The sequence below is a fragment of the Danio rerio genome, chromosome 2 (assembly GCF_049306965.1).
Source record: "Danio rerio strain Tuebingen ecotype United States chromosome 2, GRCz12tu, whole genome shotgun sequence".
NCBI lineage: Eukaryota > Metazoa > Chordata > Actinopteri > Cypriniformes > Danionidae > Danio > Danio rerio.
The window spans coordinates 30,734,439-30,760,278 of NC_133177.1; the positions used below are offsets into that span (position 1 = coordinate 30,734,439).

The 25,840-nt window shown below is 34.1% G+C and overlaps 2 protein-coding genes across 2 annotated transcripts; both read left to right on the forward strand.

Moving 5' to 3' along the window:
* The first annotated feature begins 284 nt into the window (after nt 1-284).
* Nucleotides 285-6,604, forward strand: selenop2 (selenoprotein P2). Its single transcript, NM_001353911.1, is given in 6 exon segments — nt 285-368; nt 468-707; nt 3,992-4,204; nt 5,736-5,844; nt 5,926-6,181; nt 6,183-6,604. Coding segments are annotated over 5 exon segments (801 nt in total). The 5' UTR covers nt 285-368; nt 468-489; the 3' UTR covers nt 6,188-6,604.
* A 2,280-nt stretch (nt 6,605-8,884) lies between these two features.
* Nucleotides 8,885-15,289, forward strand: elovl8a (ELOVL fatty acid elongase 8a). Its single transcript, NM_001076593.1, is given in 8 exon segments — nt 8,885-9,082; nt 9,245-9,311; nt 9,494-9,681; nt 9,758-9,838; nt 11,831-11,887; nt 11,985-12,099; nt 14,659-14,786; nt 14,870-15,289. Coding segments are annotated over 8 exon segments (807 nt in total). The 5' UTR covers nt 8,885-9,079; the 3' UTR covers nt 15,038-15,289.
* Nucleotides 15,290-25,840: the final 10,551 nt, after the last annotated feature.

Genomic DNA, 25,840 nt, shown 5'->3' on the forward strand with positions numbered 1-25,840 from the left:
TTTATTTATTTGTTTATTATTGAATCATTATTATTAAATGATTTTAACTCATTGTAATTTTTTTTTTCACCCATGACACACAAAATTCGTTTTAAAATTATTAACTGCAAAAATATTAACAACAGAAGATGTCATTAAAATCTTGTTTAGTTTGTTATCAGCCTGTGTGTATTTATTTAAGTTGTTTATCTTGGATCACCCAGTAATCTCTGTAGTACGCCAGACCCCCGCTCCACTTTTTTTTACTGGTTTGTTGTGTTTGTTGAGGGGGAGGGTTTGTCCAGAACAAGACCTTTATTAGTGTAGACCAGTCAACTTTCCTCATTTCTGCGTTTTCCACCAGAGGAGACAAAGGAACAGATCTACAGGTTTGCGATTCAGATTTTGATTCAACTTCAGATTCTGAGCTAACTAATGAAACTTGCATCAATGTTTCAGGAATAGCTGTATATTTGTTGTATTTGCAGTGGTTGAAGTCCAGCAGACGTGATGCAGGCTCTGTGGCCTTTGCTGCTGTCTGCTTTTCCGGCTTTGCTGGGAGCTTCATCACTGTTTGTGGAAAAGGAAAGCAGTGGTTCGAGGATCTGTAAACCTGCCCCGCAGTGGGAGATCGATGGCAAGACTCCCATGAAGGAACTTCTGGGAAATGTAGTCGTCGTAGCTCTGCTTAAAGCCAGCTGACATTTCTGTCTGACGCAGGCAGCCAGGTCAGTGATCTTTAAATGTCAATACATGATGCTATAACAGAGACTAAATGGCAATTATTTTAATGATGTTGATCTGATGACTTTTTTAAATAAGTGATGTAAGTAAATGTTTGTAAAAAACTATATATATATATATATATATATATATATATATATATATATATATATATATATATATAATCATTTAAACTAAATTAAACACGTATACTCTAGTGTAATGTCTAGAGAGATGACAAAACAGGTGATTTTGCTCACGTTTAAGATTATAAGGCTGAACAGCATGAAATGCCATCAGTCTACAAAGATTTCCCAGTAGTTTTTGCTCTGTCCTGCGTGTTTTATTTGAAACACAATACATTTTCTCTTAAATGTGCACAAACAGTTACTAAAGTAGTCGAATGCTTCATTCATTCATTCACATAGATCTGTGCATTCTTACATGAACAACTCTGTTATCAAACAAAACACAATGAGAGATTCATCTTCTGCTCTTCACTAAATAACTGTAGTAACTTTAATCAATATGCAAATGCAATTAAAAGTTAAATAGATTTTATAGCTTTATTTAATTTCTGTATAGGCCAGGGATGGGCAAACTTGATCTTCGAGGGCCGGTGTCCCTGCAGAGTTTTGTTCCAACACTAGTCAAACACACCTGAACAAACTAATCAATTTCTTCAAGATCACTAGAAATCTATAAGCAGGTGTGTTTGATTAGAGTTGGAGCTAAACTGTGCAGGGCACCAGCCCTCCAGGACCGAGTTTGCCCACCCTTGGTATAGGCCATTGATTTTAATAAAATTTTATTTTATTGTCAATATTTTCTAATGTTTGCTATGTATTCTATCATTTGAAGCTATTTGTTGTCCCAATTTGTTTTTACATCCCAACAGTGACAGATATGGCATAACATTGCTAATCAATAAATATCTATAGTGGTATCTGTTAGTTTTAATGTCAGCTAATGTTATGGATGGGCATGGATGTTATGGAAAATAGTAATAGTAATGTAACTACCCCCAGCATTCCTTCCTTAAGAAAATGTGTAAATATTAGATCTATTCAGCAATAACGTTGACTGCATTGACATATTTATCTGACGTTTTCCCAGCTTGTAGTAGTTGATCAAAAAGCTATTTAGTTTCTTATGACTATACACTAGCAGTGGAGTTTACTGCGATGTGACGGGGCGCCACCTGAAATTTTGCCTAGGCCGCCAAATTGGTTAGGGCCGGGCCTGCAATCGGGAGATCACAATATTACTATGGTATAAATACAACACTACAACATACAAATGAGAGAGATCGACTGAGATAGTCATTTACCTGTTTAATAGTGATTTGATCAGCTGTAGTTAGATATTACAAGGTTTTTCCCCTTTTAGGCCTTATTATGCAGTCTTTGTCATCTTGTAGATGAACATTGTCAACCATCTTTGCTCTAAGATTGCCTAATGGCCACTGACGAGATGTCTCAGAAATGATAAACATTTTAAAATAGGCATTATCCTTATAAATAAACTGCGTAGTTGCAATCTAAACAACTACATTCTTGACTAAAAAGCCTCAAAAGTACATTAGGGTGTCCGGTAGCAGCAATATTTGTCAAACTGTAGAGTGTCTTTCTGCTTGTTGCTGTATGTGGGCAGAGTAATACACAAGGGTGAAGGGTTAAGAGGATGGAAGAGTGATGTTACTGGCAGAATATCGCACGGCTATCAAGAACCAGACAGAACTGTCGTGTATATATATATATATTATATATTAGGGATGTATCAGAATTTCACGGTACGAATGGCACGGTACGGTACACTGCAAAAAATGTTTTTCTTACTTAGATTTTTTTGTCTTGTTTCTAGTCCAAATATCTGAAAATTCCTAAATCAAGAAGAATTTTCTAGACAAGAAAAACATATTTTCTTGTTTTGAGAATTAATATGCCAATAATAAGTGAGTTTTTCCCTAAAACAAGCAAACTAATCTGCCAATGGGGTAAGCAAAATAATCTTACGTCAAAAGAAAAAACAAGATTATTTTGCTTACCCCATGCAAAATAACCCAGATGGGTTTTTTAAGGAAAATTATCATATAACTATAATCTGGTAAAAGCTGGGATCTCTGGGCATGTCCCCTGCAACAGAAAAAAAAACTCTCATTTGGGACTTAAGTTTCTGGGACAGAGAGATATGATTTAGCCAAGGTTGACAGCAGTGGGTAACGTTGCGCATTGTCTTTATATATATATATATATATATATATATATATATATATATATATATATATATATATATATATATATATATATATATATATATATATTCATATCTTAAAAGATTCATATCTTTTAACTGATTAAATCTAATAGTAAATGATGTCACATATATTTAGATTGATGCTGAGGAACCTGACAACTTACATTTTAAAAAAACTGATTAAATAAAAAGGTTACAAACAATTAATGATCAACTTTATCGTGATTCATTTTTGAGTGCACATACATATATAAAAGTATGTGTGAAAATGAAATAATGTTGCAAAGCTATATTGCTATTCAATATATATTGACTGATGTAACGTATATTTAAAAATACTTACAAAACAACATACTTGCATAATGTGATCTGCACTACCAGCAGAATTTTTAATGTTTTAGAACACTATTTTAAATAAGTAAAAAAAACACCTTGCTGGTAATTTGTGGGTAAAAACCTATAAAGAAAATGCCAAATAAAAGTTATTTTTAATAGTCTTTTAATATCACATGATTTTTGCTTGTTTTTGATATATGAAAAATGGTATACTATTACACTTAATGACATCAGTTGCACTATATTGATAAGAATTTGAATTAGCAATAAGAAAATTTAAGCAGAATACACTTATAAAACATAACGTATATCAATCAAACATTTACAGGACACATTGCAATGTAAGTAGGAGAAAATGTAAAGCTGTATTACACTTTTATTGTTTTGTTGATTAAAACCCATTTTAGTCTTTGGCCCTTATACATTTGAAATTTAAACAAATTTAAAATCACGTAAAACTTTTCAAATTAATTGTTCATTCATTTTACTTTTGGCTTAGCCCCTATTAATCTGGGGTCGCTACAGCAGAATGAACTGCCAACTTATGTAGCATATGTTTTAGGCAGCGGATGCCCTTCCAGCTGCAACCCATCACTGAGAAAATCAAATGAATTAGATATATCATTTCTCATGTGGTAACTGCTAAACTTCTCAGCCATAAAGTCTCTTTATCCTCTCTTCCTCTTTGGTTGTGAAGGCTGGGAGACCTGCGTGACAAGCTGGCTAATGGAGGACTGACTAACATTTCATTCATGGTTGTGAATGAGCAGGACTCTCAGTCCAGAGCCATGTACTGGGAGCTGAAAAGGAGGACAGCTCAGGACATCCCGGTGTACCAGCAGAGCCCACTGCAAAATGACGTCTGGGAGATCCTGGAGGGAGACAAGGATGATTTCTTAGTGTATGACAGGTATGAGTGAAACACACCAATAAGACAAGTTTGACATGACTCTTATGTTCAAGTGAGGGATCTCCTCCAAACATAGTAAACCTGAGCTTCTGTGTTCACACAACTAGCAAAAACAAGTAAAAATACCAGATTACTGTTGTGTTTGCCATAAGGAAAAATGCTAAACGCATGTGGGCATTTTGTCTCTCTTTCTTTTTACTGAACTATTCTCCAGTAAGGAAAACAGGAGACTCGTTAGAAACAACCAGATGGCCAACCAAAAAGTAACTCCGGGTTATACAAAGATTGGCCAACTCAAAATGCATACATTCCTGATATGCGAGTCCCATTTCACACTCAATACCTTACAATTGTATGTTATAAATAAAGCACTGCAACATACTAAAGAGAGAGATGGACTCAGAAAGTCACGTACCAGTTTAATGATTATTTGATCAGCTGTAGTTAGAAATGACGCTGTTTTCATGTATATCAGTGTTGTGTAAAGTAACTTTTGAAAGTAATGCATTGCTACATTGAGTTGCTCTTCCAAAAAGTAACTAGTTGCATTACTTGGGTACATTTTTTATGGTTTGAGTTACTTTTTCTGACCTGGCTGAAGCTTGATCTCTTTCAGAACTTGCAAGGTTTTTTCTATCTTTAAGATAGAGGAGCTCTGCAATCAACACTGTATAACCTTTATTAGCCTTAAAAAAACACACACAAATGAAAAATTAATGTGGGATAATGTTATCTTCTGAAACTTCCTGACCCCAAACTTTACATCCTATACATACAGATTAATGACAGTTTAAAGCAATGTGTTTGATGCTTTTGTACTTTTTGCCTTACTAAAAAGTAAAATCCCTGTTCATTCAGACAATCTTTTCTTTCATGATTTCAAAATAATAAAAATTTTCCATCGCAGACATGTAAGGTTCTGCCATCTTTCTTTATTCTGTTCCTGCATTCTCTCATTGCTTGTGGGATGTAACCTGAGTACGTTAATTTAAATTCAGTAAATTTTTTTAAGCAAATTAATTTAACTAAAAAGTAACTTGCATTAAATTTTTTTTTTAGAGTAACTCCAATATTATAACCAAAATTTTTAAAGGAATGCGTTTCTTTACTCGTTACATAAAGTAATATTATAACATTTCTTTAATAATACATTTCCTATTGTAAAAGAAAATACTTTGACAGAAAAGAAAGCCTTTCAGGAGAAGTGCAGAGCATTTACATTTACTAAATATAGGTACATTTAAAATATAAGATAGCCAGAGAAATAAAAAAGGTGAACTAATCAAGTGAGCTAAACTAAAGTGTTTAACTAAATTAGCTGCATTTGCAGTATAAACAAAGCATAGTTGTAAACTAACAGTGTTCTCTATTTTTAGCTGTTAGTAAAGCTTCACATTGCTTTTTTGTATTCACACGAGAGCTCTCCAAAGGACTGGTCACCTGAAATATATATATTTTTTTGCTCTAGGACTGTTTAAAAACTGCTCACAAAAGTACTGAATGTTCAGTGTTTTTATTGCTTTTCTGTCAGATGTGGATACCTCACCTTTCACATTGTCCTGCCATTCAGTTTTCTTCACTACCCTTATATAGAAGCTGCCATCAGGGCTACATATCACAAAAACATGTGCAACTGCTCAGTGAGTGACAACACCCTCAGAAAAAAAGTGTCATATTTATGAAATGCTTGCATGTGTTCACTTATTCTATCTCTCCTTTAGCTAAATGCCAACTTTTCCATATCAGAAAGCTCTGACAGCACCAAAAATGAGCCCGCAGGAGAAAACAACCAGCGGCCCAACAGTACAGAGCCAGTAACTGCTGCTCATCATCATCATCATCAACAACATGAGCCTCATCATCATCATAATCCATATCCAAATAACCATAAAAAATCAGGCGATTCAGATGTGACCGGGAAACCAAAGGAGCCAACCCATCATTCTCATCAAGAACATGTTCACAACCACAGATTTTACACAGTTTTTAGTTTTATTATTTTATTTTATATAATGTTTTTTTTTTTTGTAAATATATGGAGCTGCTCTTGTGTCAGAACTTCATATTTACCTCAGAGGGGGGTATTCGGTTGTCTTCAGTGTATTTTTGTTCTTAATGAAGTGTACACTTTAAACCTGAGACAGGGGTCTGTATGCGGATGCTGAACACAGGAGTCATTTATTTACACTAAACTTCTGATTTCCCCCCTTTTTGGGAAAATGTGATTGTGCTGAACTAAGTGGTTGCTTGGATTATTATGTTAACAGCCTTTTCTTTACTAATATGTTGTTTGATATGTTAAGTTAATGTAAACAGCCAAAAATGGTGTAAGATATGCAAAGAGCTGTAAAATAAATACATACATGTTACTAAATATTAATTAAAAAACTATGTAATGTCTTTTCTGTTTTTTTTTTAACTAAAAAGGATAGTTTACATGGATAGACTTTACATTTTCATGCCATCCTTGAAAAAATATATGAGAGTTTTTCTTCTTTTGAGCACTAAATAATGTTTTGAACAATGCTAAAAACTGGTAGTCATTGAGTTCAGTAGTTGTCCTACTACGGACACAAAGGCTACCAGAAACTGGCATTCCTCAAAATATTCTTTTGTGTTCAATAGAAGGAAGAGATCACAAAGGTTTGCAACCTACTTCAGGGTGAGGAAATGGTTTGCAAAGGTTCCTTTTTATGTGAATTATTACTAAAACATTTTCTACCACATACTAACTGCTTGTTACCAAGTTGCTAACATAATGTAGCATGTTTTTATGTTTTTACACATTGCTTGCATCTTTTAGTGCACTGCTAGCATGTGTTGGAAAGTTTCTGTGATATGTTATTATATGCAAACATATCATGTTAGTTTATATGTTTATATTTATTGTCATTCAGGTTAGCCTGGGACATGACCATGGTAAGCCTTGATCAATCAAGTAAGGTTGTACTGAATGTGTTAACAAGGTTAATAATGTCTTTAAAGTTTACATTGCCTGAAGTTAAACATTGCCTGTTGTTTGAATAGCCTACTGAATAGGTTACATTTCTCACATAGATTTACATGTCTTATGGATTATTTAGAGAGTTTTAGAAACAAACAATGGTCCCAATGTATTTCCTGTTGTAGATTTCTATTTTCTATAGCTAACAACAATCCAAAAAGAGCCACATATTAGTAAATAATTTTATGATACCTGGTTTAACATTAAGTGCCTCTTGTTACAGTTATGAAATGGTTTGATACCAGCAGGAAATGTTTGGGCCAATGACATGACCACATTAAAATGGTCTATAAACTGACACATTCAAATGTATCAGTCAGCTTGGGGATGGAATAGCTTGTAAATAAAACATGAGTTTAAGTGAACCTGATCTTCATTCACACTGATACTAAGCCACGTAGAAATAGAGTATGACCTACCTTTATTTTTATTAGTATACAGTTTTTCAATGTATACAAAAGCCTGCAGTAAAGCTACAAAAAGATGAGGGATTTACTGAGAATAATATACAATATAGCTTCTTTAAAACATAAAAGGTTAGTGTTTCTTTAGTTAAATATAACTTGATTTAAAGCACAAAAAGTAGGCCTATATATATATATATATATATATATATATATATATATATATATATATATATATATATATATATATATATATATATATATATATATATATAATGCTCAAAATAGCAGTTGATTGTGATAAAGTTATCCAGGGGATTTTGGTAATCAGTCTAAACCCCTTAACTCGCCATTGAGCCACTGATGCTGAACGAGAGCTCTGTGTCGTAATTCCATCATGTTCTTTCTCTGGTGGAATAGAAATAGTGAATTGTTTTCTCTTTTTTTTTATATTTCCCAAACTATGTTTAACAAAGCAAGAAAGGTTTTACAGTATTTCCTATAATATTTTTTTCTTCTGAGGAAAGTCTTATTTAAAAAAAAACATTTTAACGTCAAAATTATTAGCCCCTTTAAGCTGTATTTTTCTGATAGTCTACAGAACCAACCATCGTTATACAAAAACTTGCCTCATTACCCTAACCTGCCTAGTTGACTTAATTAACCTAGATAAGCCGTTAAATGTCACTTTGAGCTGAATAGAAGTGTCTTGAAAAATATCTAGTAAAATATTATTTACTGTCATCATGGCAAAGATAAAATAAATGAGTTATTAAAGATGAGTTAATAAAACTATTATGTTTAAAAATGTGTTAAAGAAAACTCTCAGACATTGGGGGGATAAAATAAAGAGGAGGCTAATAATTCTGACTTCATCTCTCTCTCTCTCTCTCTCTCTCTCTCTCTCTCTCTCTCTCTCTCTCTCTCTCTCTCTCTCTCTCTCTCTCTCTCTCTCTCTCTCTCTCTCTCTCTCTCTCTCTCTCTCTCTCTCTCTCTCTCTGTGTGTGTGTGTGTGTGTGTGTGTGTGTGTGTGTGTGTGTGTGTGTGTGTGTGTGTGTGTGTGTGTGTATATATATATATATATATGTATATGTATGTATATATATATATATATATATATATATATATATATATATATATATATATATATATATATATATATATATATATATATGTATATATAAAACGCTCAAAATAGCAGTTGATTGTGATAAAGTTATCCAGGGGATTTTGGTAATCCGTCTAAACCCTTTAACTCACCATTGAGCCACTGATGCTGAACGAGAGCTCTGTGTCGTGATTCTATCATGTTCTTTCTCTGGTGGAATAGAAATAGCGATCATAATTGACATTTTATCACAGTTAGTCTTTAAAGATACAGTACAACCTTCAACGAACTCTTGTGCTGTGTCTAAAATCAACCGATAGATGGCGCTGCGGTGCGTTGCTCTGTGAACATCAAACGCAATGGTAAGTCAAGTCCAAAATATTTACAGATATTAATAGATAAAAATACGACACGAGAGGTTATTCTGTATGGGTTGGTTTCGTTTGTCTTGCTTCTTTCCTATTTCCTTTTTACAATGTACCCATACCTAAACACCTGTTTCATTTTCATTATTAATTGCTCAGGTGTCTGTATCACCGTCGACATGGCAAAAGCTTCAGATACTTTACGAGAGGATCTTAGAAAACGGAGGTCTGAATTGCTTTCTTCACACCTAGTAGGCCTATAACATGCATATGCTTATATGTAGATTACTGGTTTAGATTCACTGATTATTATCTTTGACAAATTGGTCCTCACTGGATGTTTTATAAATGGCTTTCTGTTAGAGTAGTTTGACGAGCTGATGAAGTAGAGTTGGTTTATTTCCACAGACAAGAGGACAGATGGATGGCTGCTGGTTTATTCTCCGCTGCCTGTCGGCGGAATCTTCCTCTGTTATCTTGTCATGGTATGGTTTGGACCCAAATTGATGGTTCACAGAGAACCAGTCAACATCCAAGCTCTACTTATTATTTACAATTTTTCCATGGTGTGCCTTTCTGCTTATATGTTTTATGAGGTATGGACCATAGACAAATAAAAACATTCATTCATTCATTCATTCATTCATTCATTCATTCATGTTTTGCTTTCAGTTCACAGCCTCCTCTTGGTTGGCAAGTTACAGTTTGCTCTGTCAGCCTGTGGACTACACTGAAAACCCTCTGCCAATGCGGGTGAGCAAGTTAACTTTGTATTGATTTTTTATTTATTTTTTTTGTACAATTATTAAATGATGTTAATATTTTTATTGATTTATGATTCACAATAAGTGGAACAAAACAAGCTGAAAAAATAAGGACAAATATAATGTTTTTATTTTGCATGTGATCTGATCTAACCTCTCATATTGTCTCTTTAAAGAACATGCATCCATCACTTATTTTCAACACCATCATACACATTAAACATCAATCAAGATGTTTTTAACATTTTCAAATACATTCTCATTTGAGCTGCACAATATATCCTTTCAGCATTGATATCGCAATGTGTGCATCCGCACTAGTCACATTGCAAGATATGCAATGTTGAGTTTGTGTGTATATATATATATACATATATATATATAGATGGCCAGAAACCACAAGTCCAAACTCATAAGATATGTAGAGACACTGCATTTTGAACCATAATGAAGTAAAAGTTTATCATCTGCATGTGTTTTTAGGGCCTGTGACTATGTTAGCATTTAAAGAGAGTTTAAAGCATTTTAATAGTGCATAAGAGTTTAACAAAAATAAAATAGATTGATTATTCATATGATTATTTACCTGAATACTGTTACTCTCTCCAATAAACCATAACCCCCAGTTTATTTCACTTTAATATTCACTTTATTGTGTTTATTTATGACTGTAGTTTGTTTATTATATGTATATTATAAATTACATAGAAATATATATTTTTATTTCACTCCCATAGTCTAAAGTAATGACTTTGCAAATAGAGCGATATAAGTCATCTGGTAATTTTTTATTTATATGGCAATATATATTGTAGAGTAAAAACAAATTTTTCCAATACTATGCCGCCCTAATCAATAAAATCTTTCTTGAATTCACCAGTTTAACCATTAAAACAATCACAACAGTCAGTATGTTATTGTTTTGCAGTAGCCAGTTTCTCTGTTGATGTTATAATGCAGCCTGCTTTAGGGAGGAAAATTGTTTAACAATTTTAAATATTTTCCCAGAAATTTGATGATGGTTTTAAAATATCATGGTTAATTTACTATTCTAAAACTATCAAATGTACACTCTCAGAAATAAAGGTACAGGAGCTGTCACTGGGGCTTTACCTTTTCAAATTTGTAGCTGAAGGGTTCATAATTGTACCTCAAAGGTACTTTTTAGGTACATTTGGGTACTAATATGCCTCTTTGAGGTACCAATGTGGATTCTTTTGTATCTTTTGAAAAGGTGCTCCCCCAGTGACAGCTCCTGTTCCTTTATTTCTGAGAGTGTGTAAAAAAACTTATGTACTATGCAAAGGTGGATGGTGTGAAGGTGGTTCTTTTAATTGAAGTGACAACTGCCCCCTTTTATTGGCTGATTTATTCAGTTTTAATAAATGTCTGATGGTCTTTACACAAAATGGGGGGCATCTTTGAAGCCTTATGCATGTCATTTAAAAACAATTTTACCTTGATATGAGACATCAAGTGTTGATTTTGATAATAATACACTATTATTAATCCCTCATTGCATTTCCAGTTGAATATTATCTGTTTTGTCCCATGTCTCAAGAGTCAGCCAGTGATCATTAAAATGAATTATTATTTACAAAGTATTAGCATATCCCCCCACAAACATTACAGCGATATTTCACCCAAATATCTGAATTGGTTTTTAATTTGCTAATCCTCTTTTTTTTTCCTGTTTTAGCAGATTTAGAAGTTTTTGATGATTCATGAATGCAAGTCAATCGCTGTCGGCACTTTAGGAGTAAATCAAATATATATATGAAAATTTAAGTGGATATCCTTGAATCCTCCCAATACATTAAGGCCTTGTAAAGCATTGCGAAGCATCTTAGATGACCTGAGGATGAGGGAAATTAATAGCAAATTAAAATTTTTCTGTAAAATATGAATAGAATATAAATATTGCTGGAATAGCAGGATAAGAAATATGTTTTGAATGTTGTGCAATTCTAATGCTGTGCAGATGGCCAGAGTGTGCTGGTGGTTTTACTTCTCCAAAGTCATTGAACTTGCTGATACAGTAAGTAAATTATTGAGTCTTTTATTGCCAGATCAGATTGTTTATGAGTGTCTTATGATGCTATGTTACATTAATGAGATCATTTCATTATCTTTAGATGTTCTTCATTCTGAGGAAGAAGAATAATCAGTTGACCTTTCTGCATGTGTATCATCATGGCACCATGATTTTCAACTGGTGGGCCGGGGTCAAGTATGTTGCAGGAGGGCAGTGTAAGTAATCTTACTTGGGAATAAAACAGATCGTATTTACATTAGAGTGTCCACTTAGCACAATGTGTGGATTAACTATTTGTAAACAGTTGTAAATATTATTCTTTTAGGAACAAGCTGAGACAACTTTTATAATTGAATCAAAACAAACTGGAAGTAAACTTGAGGCTTTAAGCTTGATATTGGAATCATTTGAAATCAAGCTAGACAACATGATCTTGATCTCTATACATTTAAGGTCCATCTATGTTAATTTTCACTCAAACTATTTTATATTGTAATTAATACCTACAGTAATAGAAGTATTTGTACTATGGTCTACAATTGCACCTGACTGTATTATTGTTGTTAATATGGAAATTGTTGCAAATTTATAAAAAATAAAAAAGCTGAAAAATCACATGTACAGAAGTATTAACAGCCTTTGCTCAATACTTTGTTGATGCACCTTTGGCAGCAATTATAGCCTCAAGTGTTTTTAAATAAGATGCCACAAGCTTGGCACACCTGTCTTTGGGAATTTTTGCCTATTCCTCTTTGCAGTACCTCTCAAGCTCTTTCAGGTTGGATGAGAAGCGACAGTGTACAGCCATTTTCAGATCTCTCCAGAGATGTTCAATAGGATAAAGATCTGGGCTCTGGCTGGGCCACTCAAGGACATTGCCCAAGTTGTTGTGAAGCCACTCCATTAATATTTTGGCGGCGTGCTTTGGGTCATTGTCCTGCTAGAGGATGAACCATTGTCCCAGTCTGAGGTCGATAGGACTCTGAAGCAGGTTTTCATTCAGAATGTCTCTGTACATTGCTGCATTCATCTTTCCCTCTAGCCTGACTAGTCTTCTGACTAGAATTTTGTTTCTCATGGTCTGAGAGTGCTTCAGATGCCTTTTGGCAAATTCCAAGTGGGGAGTGGCTTCCGTCTGGCAACTCTACCATTCAGGCCTGATTGGTGGATTGCTTCACAGATGGTTGTCCTTCTGTAAGGTTCTCTTCTCTCCAGAGAAGAACGCTGGAGCTCAGACAGAGTGACCAGCGGGTTATTGATCACCTCCCTGACTAAGGCCCTTCTCCTTCGATCACTCAGCTTAGATGGCCAGCCAGCTCTAAGAGTCCTGGTGGTTCCAAACATCTTCCACTTATGGATGATGGAGGCCAATGTGCTCATTGGAACTTTCAGAGCAGCAGAAATGTTTTTGTAAACTTCCCCAGCCTTGTGCCTCAAGACAATCCTGTCTCAGGGGTCTATAGACAATTCCTTTGTCTTCATGCTTGGTTTGTGCTTTGACATGCACTGTCAACCCTGACACCTTAGATTGACAGCTGTATGCCTTTTCCAGTCATGTCTAGTCAACTGAATTTACCACAGGTGAAATCTAATTAAGCTGCTGAAACACCTTAAGAATGATCAGTGGAAACAGAATGTACCTGAGCTCAATTTAGAGTTTTACAGCAAAGGCTGTGAATACTTATGTACATGTGATTTTCAGCTTTTTTTTACTTTTAATAAGTTTGCAACAATTAATTTTATTTAAATTTTTTACATTGCCTTTGCGGGGTATTGTGTGTAGAATTTTGAGGAAATAAATGTATTTAATCCATTTTGCAATAAGGCAATAACATAAAAATTGTGGAAAAAGCTATGAATACGGGTGCAATGTAAATATATATCAAATTAACCTAGTTAAGCCTTTAGTTTTCACTTTATGCAAATAAATAAATAAATAAATAATTTAAATACTATGTACTGTCATTGAGGCAGAAAGTAAAGTTATAAAAATAATTGGTTATTCTATATTATTATTAAAACTATCATGTTTAAAGTTGTGTTGAAAAAAAATTCTCTCCATTAAACAGCACTTGGGTTTTTTTTTTTTTTTGTGGAATTTTTAACATTTTTTTGGGAATTTCACAAGAGGGCTAAAAAATATGTTTTACTATTGTAAAACATTATATGCCTTACAAAAATATGTTTTAAATGTATACAAGCTATACAAAAGAGCACAACACTTCATACTGTGAGTCAAACATAGACCATGTAACATACTGGAGTGAATTCCAAACACAGTAAATTTGATTCTTGTTTTGTAATTAAGAACACTGGAGTGTAATGTGTAATAGTACAATGCTATGTGTTGTTGGTAGTTTATTTTAGGTCATTGTTTTAATAGTGAAAAGTGTGTTGAGTGAAGCCTTTGATATGAAAAATAAGCATATATTAGAGCTCTGGTTGTTTTAGTGCATTTTAATGTACTAGATGTTGGTAAGAATAACTATAATAATATTTTATGACCTAAATATTAAGAAACAAAGAAAAATGTGTTAAAAATGTATCTACATACTGTTGCAGTAGCACACAGACACCACTAGGTGCTATATTGCTCCAGAAATAGCCAATGAATCTGCTCAGCAATGCATGCTATATTGGCTTAATTTTAGGCAGCTAATAAAAATGCCAAAAATCTCATTGAAGTCCACCGTCGTTTCGGATGCCATATGTTGTAAATTGCCAATATAGAAACAGATTTACTAAAGATGTTCTCTCTCTCTCTCCCCCCTCAGCTTTCCTTATTGGCCTCATAAACTCTTTTGTTCATGTGGTGATGTATATGTATTATGGCCTGGCAGCGCTGGGCCCTCAGATGCAGAAATACTTATGGTGGAAACGCTACCTCACTTCCCTCCAGCTGGTAAAACTCTTATTATGAATAATACCTTAATATAAAGGATCAGTCACATTTGTGTCACGGTCATCTTTTTTTCTCCCCCTCAGCTCCAGTTCTTTATTGTGACCATTCACACTGCGTTCAACCTCTATGCTGACTGTGACTTCCCTGACTCCATGAATATGGTGGTGCTCGGATACGCCCTCAGCCTAATCGCTTTGTTTAGTAACTTTTACTACCAGAGTTACCTCTCCAAGAAGACCAAGCTAGCCTAATAGCATCGATGCATATATTTATTGATAGGTTACTTGAATACAAACGTGTCATCATTGGTCCTTCACACTGAGAGTATCTTGAGGACTCTTGTTTAATCCGCTATTTCAGATTCATTTGTCTGTGTTTTCTCCCCTCCTCCAAACGGAGTCCACACAATCTTTGCACCCCCATCCCCCTCTGGTCATTAGGGATTGAGACCCTGCAACGCTCTAGCGATCTGGCCAAATTGAAATAAACCCGAGTCCACCTTCTGCTCCTCACTCACTTATTTATCTAATCTCCCACTGTGACACTTCATTTGTTTTACCACTCATTGGATCAGGTCAGCCAATCACAGCCTCGCTCGTGGGAGTGTCTTATTCAGGGCTCTGCCTTCTCTTCAGCAGCCTTGTTGTAGGCCTATGCCCTTTCTGATCAGTTGCCTCTGCTACCAGCTGCAAAAATGTGAAAAATATAAATATATTTAATATGCTATATATTATTTTAGGTTTTTAGATATAATTATTGTTCTGTGTTATTTACATTTAATATATTGTATTAAATGATATGATTATATGATTTTAATGCATTGTATATATATATATATATATATATATATATATATATATATATATATATATATATATACAATTGAAGTCTGAATTATTAACACCCCTGTTTATTGTTTTCCCCAATTTCTGTTTGACGGAGAGATGTTTTCAACACATTTCTTAACATAATAGTTTTAATAACTGATTTATTTTATCTTAGCCATGATGACAGTAAATAATATTTGACTAGATATTTTTCAGACACTTCTAAAAAGCTTAAAGTGTAATTTAAAGGCTTAACTAGGTTAATTAGGTTAACTTGGCAGGTTAGTGTAATTATGCAAGTTATTGTATAATGATGGTTTGTTCTGTAGACTATTGGAGATATATATTTTGCTTAAAGAGGCTAATAATTTTGTCCTTAAAATGGCTTTAAAAAAAATAAAAACTGATTTTATTCAAGCCAAAATAAAACAATTAAGACTTTCTTCTGTAGAAAGAAATATTATCAGACATGCTGTAAAATTTTCCTTGCTCTGTTAATCATTATTTGGTAAATATTTAAAAGAGAAAAAAATTCAAAGGGGGGCTAATAATTCTGACCTCAACTGTATATATTAATAGGTTTAAATTCAACCTGATATCAAAATGCTTATTCAAGCTATGCTAAAGGCATAAATCTGTGGTATACTGTATAGATATAGTTTACTGCAACATGAAAATTCTGTCATTTACTCTCCCTCAACTTTTTCAAAACCTGTTTGTTTGGGATTTATATCTATATCTAGTATATATATATCTAATATATAATATATCAAATATATATCTTTATCTAATATATAGATATTAGTAAATTTAAATCAAATACAAAATAATGTAGAAATACAAGTACACACACACACATACACATATATACAGTGCTCAGCATACTGTAAATGAGGACACTCCATTTTATAAATGACAATTTTTTTTTCCATTTCTCAGTGAATGTATGTAATATATTTTGTGCATTTGAGCAATATATTATTATTATTATTATTATTATTATTATTATTATTATTATTATTATTATTATTAGAGTGATTTCTGAAGAATCATATGACTCTGAAGACTGGAGTAAAGAAGCTTTATTATTAATATTCATATTAATGCCACAGCCATATCACCCTGAAGCCCAAGACCAGTTACTCACGGAAGCTAAGCAGGGTTGAGCCTGGTCAGTACCTGGATGGGAGACCACATGGGAAAGCTAGGTTGCTGTTGGAAGTGGTGTTAGAGAGGCCAGCAGGGGCACTCAAGCTGTGGTCTGTGTGAGTCCTAATGCCCCAGTAAAACGTGAAGGGGACACTACACTGTCAGTGGCCGCTGTCTTTTGGATGAGACGTTAAACCGAGGTCCTGACTCTCTGTGGTCATTAAAAATCCCATGGCACTTCTCGTAAAGAGTAGAGGTGTAACCCTGGTGTCCTGGCCATCAATAGTCCCTCAATAGGCCCTTACCCATCATGGCCTCTTAATCATCCCTATCCACCGAATTGGCTCGATTACTGTCCACCAATAGCTGGTGTGTGGCAAGTGCACTGGCGCCGTTGTCCTGTGGCTGCTGTAGCATCATCCAAATGGGTGCTGCACACTGGTGGTGGTGTAAAGAGACTCCCCTCATGGTTGTGAAGCCTTTTGGGTATATGACCATACACAATAAATGCACTTTATAAATACACATTACATTAAAATCACTGGATTACATTATTAAATTAAGTGATAAACTTCTTTTAAACAGTTGTTTTATAGTGCATTTCACACTATAACATTTCACAATTTTACAATTTGTATCGTATTTTTGATTAAATAAATGCAGTCTTGGTGAGCAGGAGATGTTTATTTTAAAATATTTAAAATTCGTACTGACCCCAAACTTTTGAGCAGTAGTGGGGGTGATCAACACTGTTAAAACATGGTTGCAGGGTTCCACACAATTTCTTCATGTTGTCCAAGTGGATTGAGCATAAAACAATCAAGTTGTCCCCAAGAATTGTGTTGATTCAGTTCATTTTAAATAAGTGGTTTGAACAAGAAGCAGAAATATTTTTTAAGTACATTTATTTTGGTCTTGTCAGTTATTGATTGAGTTTCCCTTTTGAGAAAAAGAAATACACAAATTTTTCTATTTTTTTAGTACTTTTGGTTTATTTTGTTCAAATGTAAGAATCGATTGAGAATTCGAAGGACCAAAATGTATGATACATTTTTTATAGTGTTCTTATAAGGCACAGTATGAGGGTTTCTCCTGATAAATTGTTCCAGCCAGCTCTGAATAGCAAGTGAAGGCCTGCTCCGAAAATACTGGGCAGGCGCCCTGTCACCTGAGTGACATGTGTCAAAACAGTGAAAATGTCCTTTCATTGCAGGGGAAGGTAATGGCGTGGAATTGCAGACTATTTTGCACCGGGACATTTTAGACTCCTGCATAAAATTAGACATTTAAGAGATGTAAAATTATCTTGCTTTTTCAAATGACCTCTTGTATTTAATCCAGTTTAATTAATCGTCAGAATTTAAATTTTATTAGTGAGCAATCTATTTTCCCAGAACAAACATTTGGTTTGTGCCTTTAATGCAGCTTAAGGAATGCACTGCATCCGTCTGCATAAATTTGGGAAAGCTCTTACCTGTCTTTCATTCATAAAGCAGCTCAAGCTCCTCTCCGACATGTCAGTCATCTAATAATATGTGGCCTGGTCGCATTTCACCTGTTGAAGCTTACATTCCCCACTGTGCCATCAGCTGTATATGTAAAAGGCCCTCTCCTCACGCATCCCATAGGCCAGTGCAGTGAACAGGCAGTTCTCAGGGCGCAGCTCTAAATGTCACTTTCCCTGCAAGATGCCAGATGAAGGCCATCTTTTAATGCTGCTGTCGCTTTAAGTCATAGCCATTCTTCCCTCTGCCTCTCTTTGTTAAGGCGTATAAGAGCAAGAAGTGAATGTCTCTCATGCAGGCTGACAGAAATGGAAGTGCTTGTGAAGATGAAAAGAAAATGAGAAATCTGTTCACCTCCCTGCTTCAATTTTCTTTTGTTTTGCATTTGACGGTCACACTTTTTTTTTTTGCTTTATAAGAAGCAAAGTCAGTCAGGAGAAAATGGTAGTTGTAGTCTTTATATAGCGCACATTGCATCCGTTTTTCTCAAAGCAGTAAGTTGAGATGTCTGAAAGATCTGGTTCTCTTTCACTTCAGATCAATTTGAAATTTGAAATGTATTTATTTAACAGGGGTAATACTGATTAGTAGAACGGTAAATAAGCCAGAGTCAGCCACAAGGGCTAATTTTCATCTGTTGCCCCTTGCCAGACATTTGCAAATACAATAAGAGTAAAGTTACATACGACAAAGGGATAGAACATATAAAAAGAATTTCTTAAAATGTTAGACAAAAGAATTACATGTGATTACAAACTTGATTTGCTTTTAGCCGTTTCTTTAACTTGTATTTAAATGTTGAATAATTCGTAACACCTCTTAAATCCATGGGAAGTGTTTTCCAGAAACGACTGGCTCTAACTGAGAAGACTGATGACTGAAAGTTGTACGCCTAAACTGCACAGGACAGTCTCCTCTGGTAACAGATTGTGTTGCTCGATCATTATTATTCTTATGTGTCACAAACTCACATAATGGAGGTGATAATGAATAAATTTATTGCTAACATTTGTTATTGATTATAGCAAAATTGCATATGGGTGATAATAGAAATGCAGGTAAACATTTTGTGTCTCCAAAAAAAAAAATACAGACTATATTAAAGACATAAAACTTTGAGATATTTTTTAATAATAACATAAATTATATCAATTCATCTATAAAGATAATGTTTGAAGGTGTATTTAGGGACGTTTTGTTTTTAAAATATTAACTTAAAACTCTTAACATACTTTTTTTAAATTCAGCTTCAATTGTCAAGAAGTAATTAAAGGGCAGCTATTTTAACTCTATTTCAAGATTTAAGATAAGTCTTTTGTGTCTCCTGAATATGTTTGTATAGTTTCAGCTCAAAACACCCATCAGATTATTTATTATACCTTTCAGAATATTGAATTTTCTGCTCTGAACACAATATAGCTGTTTTTGCTGCCTGTGCCCTTAATGCTAGTTCTCCCCATCCACTGTTCTCATGTGCCTGTCAAACAGTAAACAGTACAGCGAAAGACATGAACGAAGGAGACCTCACGAGAAATCTGTGAGAAATACTACAGTAAGAACCTTCCCAATGATTATTTGATGTATTTGTTGTGGTTAATTTAAACCTTTTCATGAGTCATACACAGTGTTGTTATAAAGTTCACACACACACACACACACACACACACACACACACACACACACACACACACACACACACGGTTAACTTTGCACTGTATTTTTATGGATACCCCATATGTTAATGTACAAAATAAACCTAATTTAATGTCCACAACCCAGGATTGAAGCGTCTTCTTTTAAAATCGTTTTGGCACACAGCTGTAGTGATAAAGATGGTAAAATCACTGTAATTCATTACAAACATGCACAGTTTTAAAAACCTTTTAAACTTGTAAAACTCATTCTTGATCAAGTTTGATGATGATTGATGCATCAGAGCCATACACTACCTGACAAAAGTCTTGTCACTTATCCAAGTTTTAGAAAGAACAAATAATAACTTGACTTCTAGTTGATCAGTTGGTATCAAAAGTGGCTTATATAAAAGGCAAATATTATACCAAAATAAAATATGATCATGCCTTGATTTTTACTTTTTACTTACTTTAATTAGGACAGTAAAGTCTGACTTTGATTAGACAAAAGTCTTGTCACTTAACAGAAATAATGTACAGTATAGAATATAAAATCATGGTGCTGTGAAAAAATGTGAAAAAAAATAATTACTATTGTGAGTGAGTCCCATGAGCTTGTAGGACTGCATCTATACATCTCTACAATAACTCAGATAACTTATTAATAAATTGATCTGGAATGGCAAAGAAAGTGTTCTTGTAAGACTCCCAGAGTTCATCAAGATTCTTTGGATTCATCTTCAATGCCTCCTTCTTCATCTTAACCCAGACATGCTCAATAATGTTCATGTCTGATGACTGGGACAGCCTATCCTAAAGCACCTTGACTTTTTTTGCTTTCAACTTTGACATGAAGGCTATAAAGTATGAGAAGGAGCGCTATCCTGCAGAAGAATTTGCCCTCTCCTGGGATTTGTAATGTAATGGGCAACACAAATGTCTTGACATCTCAGGCTGTTGATGTTGCCATCCACTCTGCAGATCTCTCACACGCCCCCATACTGAATGTAACCCTAAACCATAATTTTTCCTTTACCAAACTTGACTGATTTCTGTGAGAATCTTGGGTCCAATAGGTCTTCTGCAGTATTTGATTAGGATGCAGTTCAACAAATTCATTTAAAAAATCTACCTTGTGCCACTTTTCCAAACGATCAACTAGGAGTCAAGTTATTATTTGTTGCTCTTACAACTGATTGATGACAAGTCTTTTGTCAGGTAAAAAGGCATTTGACATTACATGTTGGAAAATGAGTAAAAAACAGAAATTTCAGTATAGGATAATACAAAAATAAATTTGCTGCATAATTTAATTACAAATGTTCATATCTTCACAAATTGAAGTCAATAGTTGATAGTTGAAGTCAAAATAATTTGCCTTCTTTTGAATTAAAAAATATTTCTCAAGTGTTATTTAACAGATTAAGAACATTTTCACAGCATTCATTCATTAATTTTCTTTTCAGCTTAGTCCCTTTATTTATCAAGGGTCGTCACAGCGGAACGAACCGCCAACTTATTCAGCACATGTTTTACATAGCGGATACCCTTTCAGCCGTAACCCCACACTGAGACACACCTACACTCTTGCATTCACACACATACACTACGGCCAATTAAGCTTATTCAATTCATCTATAGCACATATCTTTGGACTGTGGGGGAAACCGGAACACCTGGATCAAACCCATGCAAACATGGGGAGTACATGCAAACTCCACACAGAAACGCCAACTGACCCAGCCGGTGCTCTAACCAACGGCCTTCTTTCTGTGAGGCGATCGTACCTCCCACGGCGCCACCATGACTTCCCTGATTTTCACAGTATTTCCTATAATATTTTTTCTTCTGGACTTCTTATTTCTTTTATTTTGGCTTTTTACAACCATTTTAAGGTCAATATTATTGTCTACAGAACAAACCACTATTATACAATGACTTGCCTAATTAACCCAGTTAAGCCTTTAAATGTCTCTAGACGCTGATTTCTAGTTATTATACTAGTTATGAATGCAAGTTATAAACAGCGTATTTTGAACGTCTTATAGAGTTCACGCCATCCTACCTGAAATTTCGCTTCCTGTGGGATGTGCCCAATTCCAGGCCCGGATTGGCTAATCGAGAGGACCGGGAGAATTCCCGGTGGGCCGGTCCGTTTTTTGGCCGCGAGGGCCGGTGTCCCTATAGCTCCAGAATCTGTTGCTCTCAGTAGTCACATTTTTAAAAATTATTTATTTATTTACTTGACCACAGTCTTCTTATTCATTATTTTACCGCAGCTCTGCTCTTTTTATATATAACCAGCCTGCAGGTTAATGATAATATAACTCAGATGAGTCACATCTCAATATGTAACTGTTGTGGTCCAGTGGATAACACGATAAACTACGATGCAGCCGACCCAGGTTTGATCCACATCTGAGTATGTTTTTTTTTTTCCATTTTTATTGTTAAGGCATATAAGACTATAATAATTACATTTGAAGTTCTAAAGCAGCTGTTTTCTCAAAAAAGACGTGATAGTGTCATTAGAAACTGAATTGGAATGACCTTATTTTAATATTGTCAGTCGTGAACTGAGGTGGGCCGGTCTGAGGCTTAAAACTCCACGGCTGAAAAGGAGTCCCACTCCGGCCCTGCCCAATTGCCATACATTAAAGCTTAAAACTTGTAACCATTGATATCCATGGTTTTTCTTTTACCAAAGTCAATGGTAACAGGATCTCAGCTTTCATAATATCTTCTTTAGTGTTCAACAGAATAAAAACACTTGTGATGGTTTGGAAAAACTTGAGAGTGAGTATAATAGTGTGTATGTTTTCATTGTTCATTCCTTTAATTAGAAGGTAAATTATATTCTAATTTTCAGGTATCGTAGCTCTCTTGTGTCATTTCTGGATGATAAATCTAAAACTGACATATCTTAAAACCAATCAAAATAATTTGGGGGGATCTATACCTTTAAGAGTAAATAAAAGTTCATTATAGTCATTATATTATGCATTTTTGGATGCCAGTAATACTGTAAAATGTAATTGTTAATTTACACTGCTCTTATAAATTTTACAGTATTACTGGCAACTAAAATTGCCAGTAATACTGCAAATTTTACAACATTTTATTTTTATTTTTTTACAGTGAACTGAACGCAGAGTTACAGACTAGACCAGTGTGTTCCTCTTCAGCTTTCTCACCTCATATGAACCAGAATGTTCTGGTCCGGCATTGGCGGTGAGTCTTCAGTGTGTCGTGATGTTCTGGCTGGTCTCTGTTTCCTCCTCTACAGCCGCCGCTCTTTCAGTCTGAACTGTAATTAGTAATCACTCAGAGAGGGCCTGAGACCTCCTCACCGCTGCCTGTCGGTAATCACACATGCCCTGAGTACCAGCAAATGAACTGCTGATGATGATGCTTTAGGTAAGACACGCTTTTCACACACAAAGAGGGTTAACAAGAAGGTTAGCAAACCTCAGCCACTGCCACACTCAGCCTTTCTCAGCCACCCCATGATCAGAGTGAGGGCGAGGGCTGGTGTGGAGTCATCCCATGATGGTCTTTTTTGGTTTATTTGGGACAGCAGGAAGATTTTTTTTAGGAGAGTAGTGAGCGTTTAATGGAAAACAGGAGACATCTTAATCTGTATATTGACACACAAAGCATGTTGTTGAAGTATTGCTGATCAAGTTTAATCTTTTATCTAATAGAAAGAAAATTATTCCGTCATTTATTTACTTGCTTGTTAAAAACCTATTTGAGTTTCTTTCTTCTGTTGAACACAAAATAAGGTATTTTGAAAAAATGCTGGTAGATGGAACCCACTGACTTCCATAATTTATTTCTTACTATGGAATTTGTTGGGTGACAACAAGCAGCATTCTTCAAAACATCTTCTTTTTTGTACAATAGCTGAAAAACCCCCATAAAGGATTAAAACCACATGAGGGAGCGTAAATGATGAAGTCTTTTTCATTTTTTTATTTTATTTTATAAGTGATTTCATAGCTTTATTAGTATTTTTTGTTGTTTTTGTTGTTGTTGCTGAATATTATAGAAAATAGTTTGAAAAATGTTGGAAACTATTATTGTAGAATATAAAAATACTATAATTTTTTTTATTTTTATGAAAGATTTCACAGCTTTGTTTTTTTTTTTTTTTTTTTGCCAATCATAATAGAAGATAGTTTGTAAAATGTTGGAAACTAGTTGTCATTTCACTTATTGTAAAATACAAAAATACTATGAAATTCAATGAGTATCAATTTTCAACATTCTACAAAATATCTTATTTTGTGTTCAACAGATGAAAGAAACTCATAAAAGATTAAAACCATTAAGGGGAGTGTAAATGATGAGATCATTTTTTTTTTTTTTTTTTAAGAATTTGACAATTCTTTCAATTTTATAAGTGATTCTACAGCTTTGTTAGTTTTGTTGTTGCTCTACATGATAGAAGATAGTTTGAAAAATGTTGGAAACCGGTTGTCATTTGACTTATTATAGAATACAAAAAAAAAAAAAAAACAAGAAACTGAGTAACAATTTCTAACATTCTTCAAAATATCTTCTTTTGTTTTTAAACGGATGAAAGAAACTCATACACTCATACTTCACTGAAATGAAAGAAATAAAGGATTAAAACCACACAAGGGAACATAAATGAGGTCTTTTTTATTTATTTATTTATTTATTTGTTAAGAATTTGATTATTTTTTATTTTAAAAGGGATTCCACAGCTTTATTCGTTTTTTTTTTTTTTTGTTTTGTTTTTTTGGTGATCATAATAGAAGATAGTTTAAAAAAAATGTTGGAAACTAGTTGTCATTTGATTGTAGAATAAAAAAATACTATGAAATTCAGTGAGTACTGGTTTTCAACATTCTTCAATATATATTTTTGTGTTCAACAGAAAAAAATATCCAAGTAAGAGGTGTAAAGGATGACAGAATTTTTCAGTTTCAAGTTTATTATGTAATACAATAATATTGATATTTAAGTTAACAAAAACATGGCATTGCCTACGTATTCTGTTCAACCGGACATTGAAACAAATGTATCACCCAATACACCCAATACAAAATATCATTGTAATAATGAAATCTATAAAGCTTTATTTTGACTGTTAAAGGCATAGCTCACCCCAAAATTAAAATATGTAGGGACTTTTTTTGGCAGAACGATAAAGGATTATTTTATTAAACTTTGGTTCTTAGTGGACTTCCATGTAATTTTTTTCTACTATGGAAGTCTAGTTTTCAGCTTTCTTAAAAATATCCTCAAAAAGTTTGACACTCCATGAGGGTGAGTGACTTGTAAGTATGTTTTTATTTTTGAGTGAACTATCCCTTTAATCCACAGTTTCCTAAAGGTAGTGTATTACCAGTCTGTCTGGAGTGCATAGTTAGGTATGTGTGCATGGGCTCAAACTTAGCTGACACTGTTTATTTTCAGTGGAGGAGGGCAAGAGTGAATTAGAATCAAATAGTATCTTGCATTGGATGTTGCAAGATTATATTTGCATACAAGATCACAGTTTGAAGAAACAGGATCTTTTTGTGTTTATTGTCCAACATTCATTATTGGGGACAAATGAGACAAACCATTCACAGAATTTTAGTCAGAGAGACACGCTATGATCATGCACTGGTGTGTGCCATCAATGATTTTTTTCAGAAATGGAGTGGTGGTCTATGAATGAGTCATCTGTCTCTTAAGTATTCCGCAAGTTTCTGTAAAAGTTAAAATACAGGTATTGCATAAGGATGTGCTCATGCTGTCCTGGGTATTTTGATGAGCACACTGCTTTTCTGTCTTGCATATATTTTGATGTCCTGGTTAATGACATGTGTTATCAGTCTGCTGAAATCATATGCAGCTAATTATTATGCTATTCCCTTCTTATTCTAGATTTGAGGTCATCATTGTCATCAGGCAATAAAGAG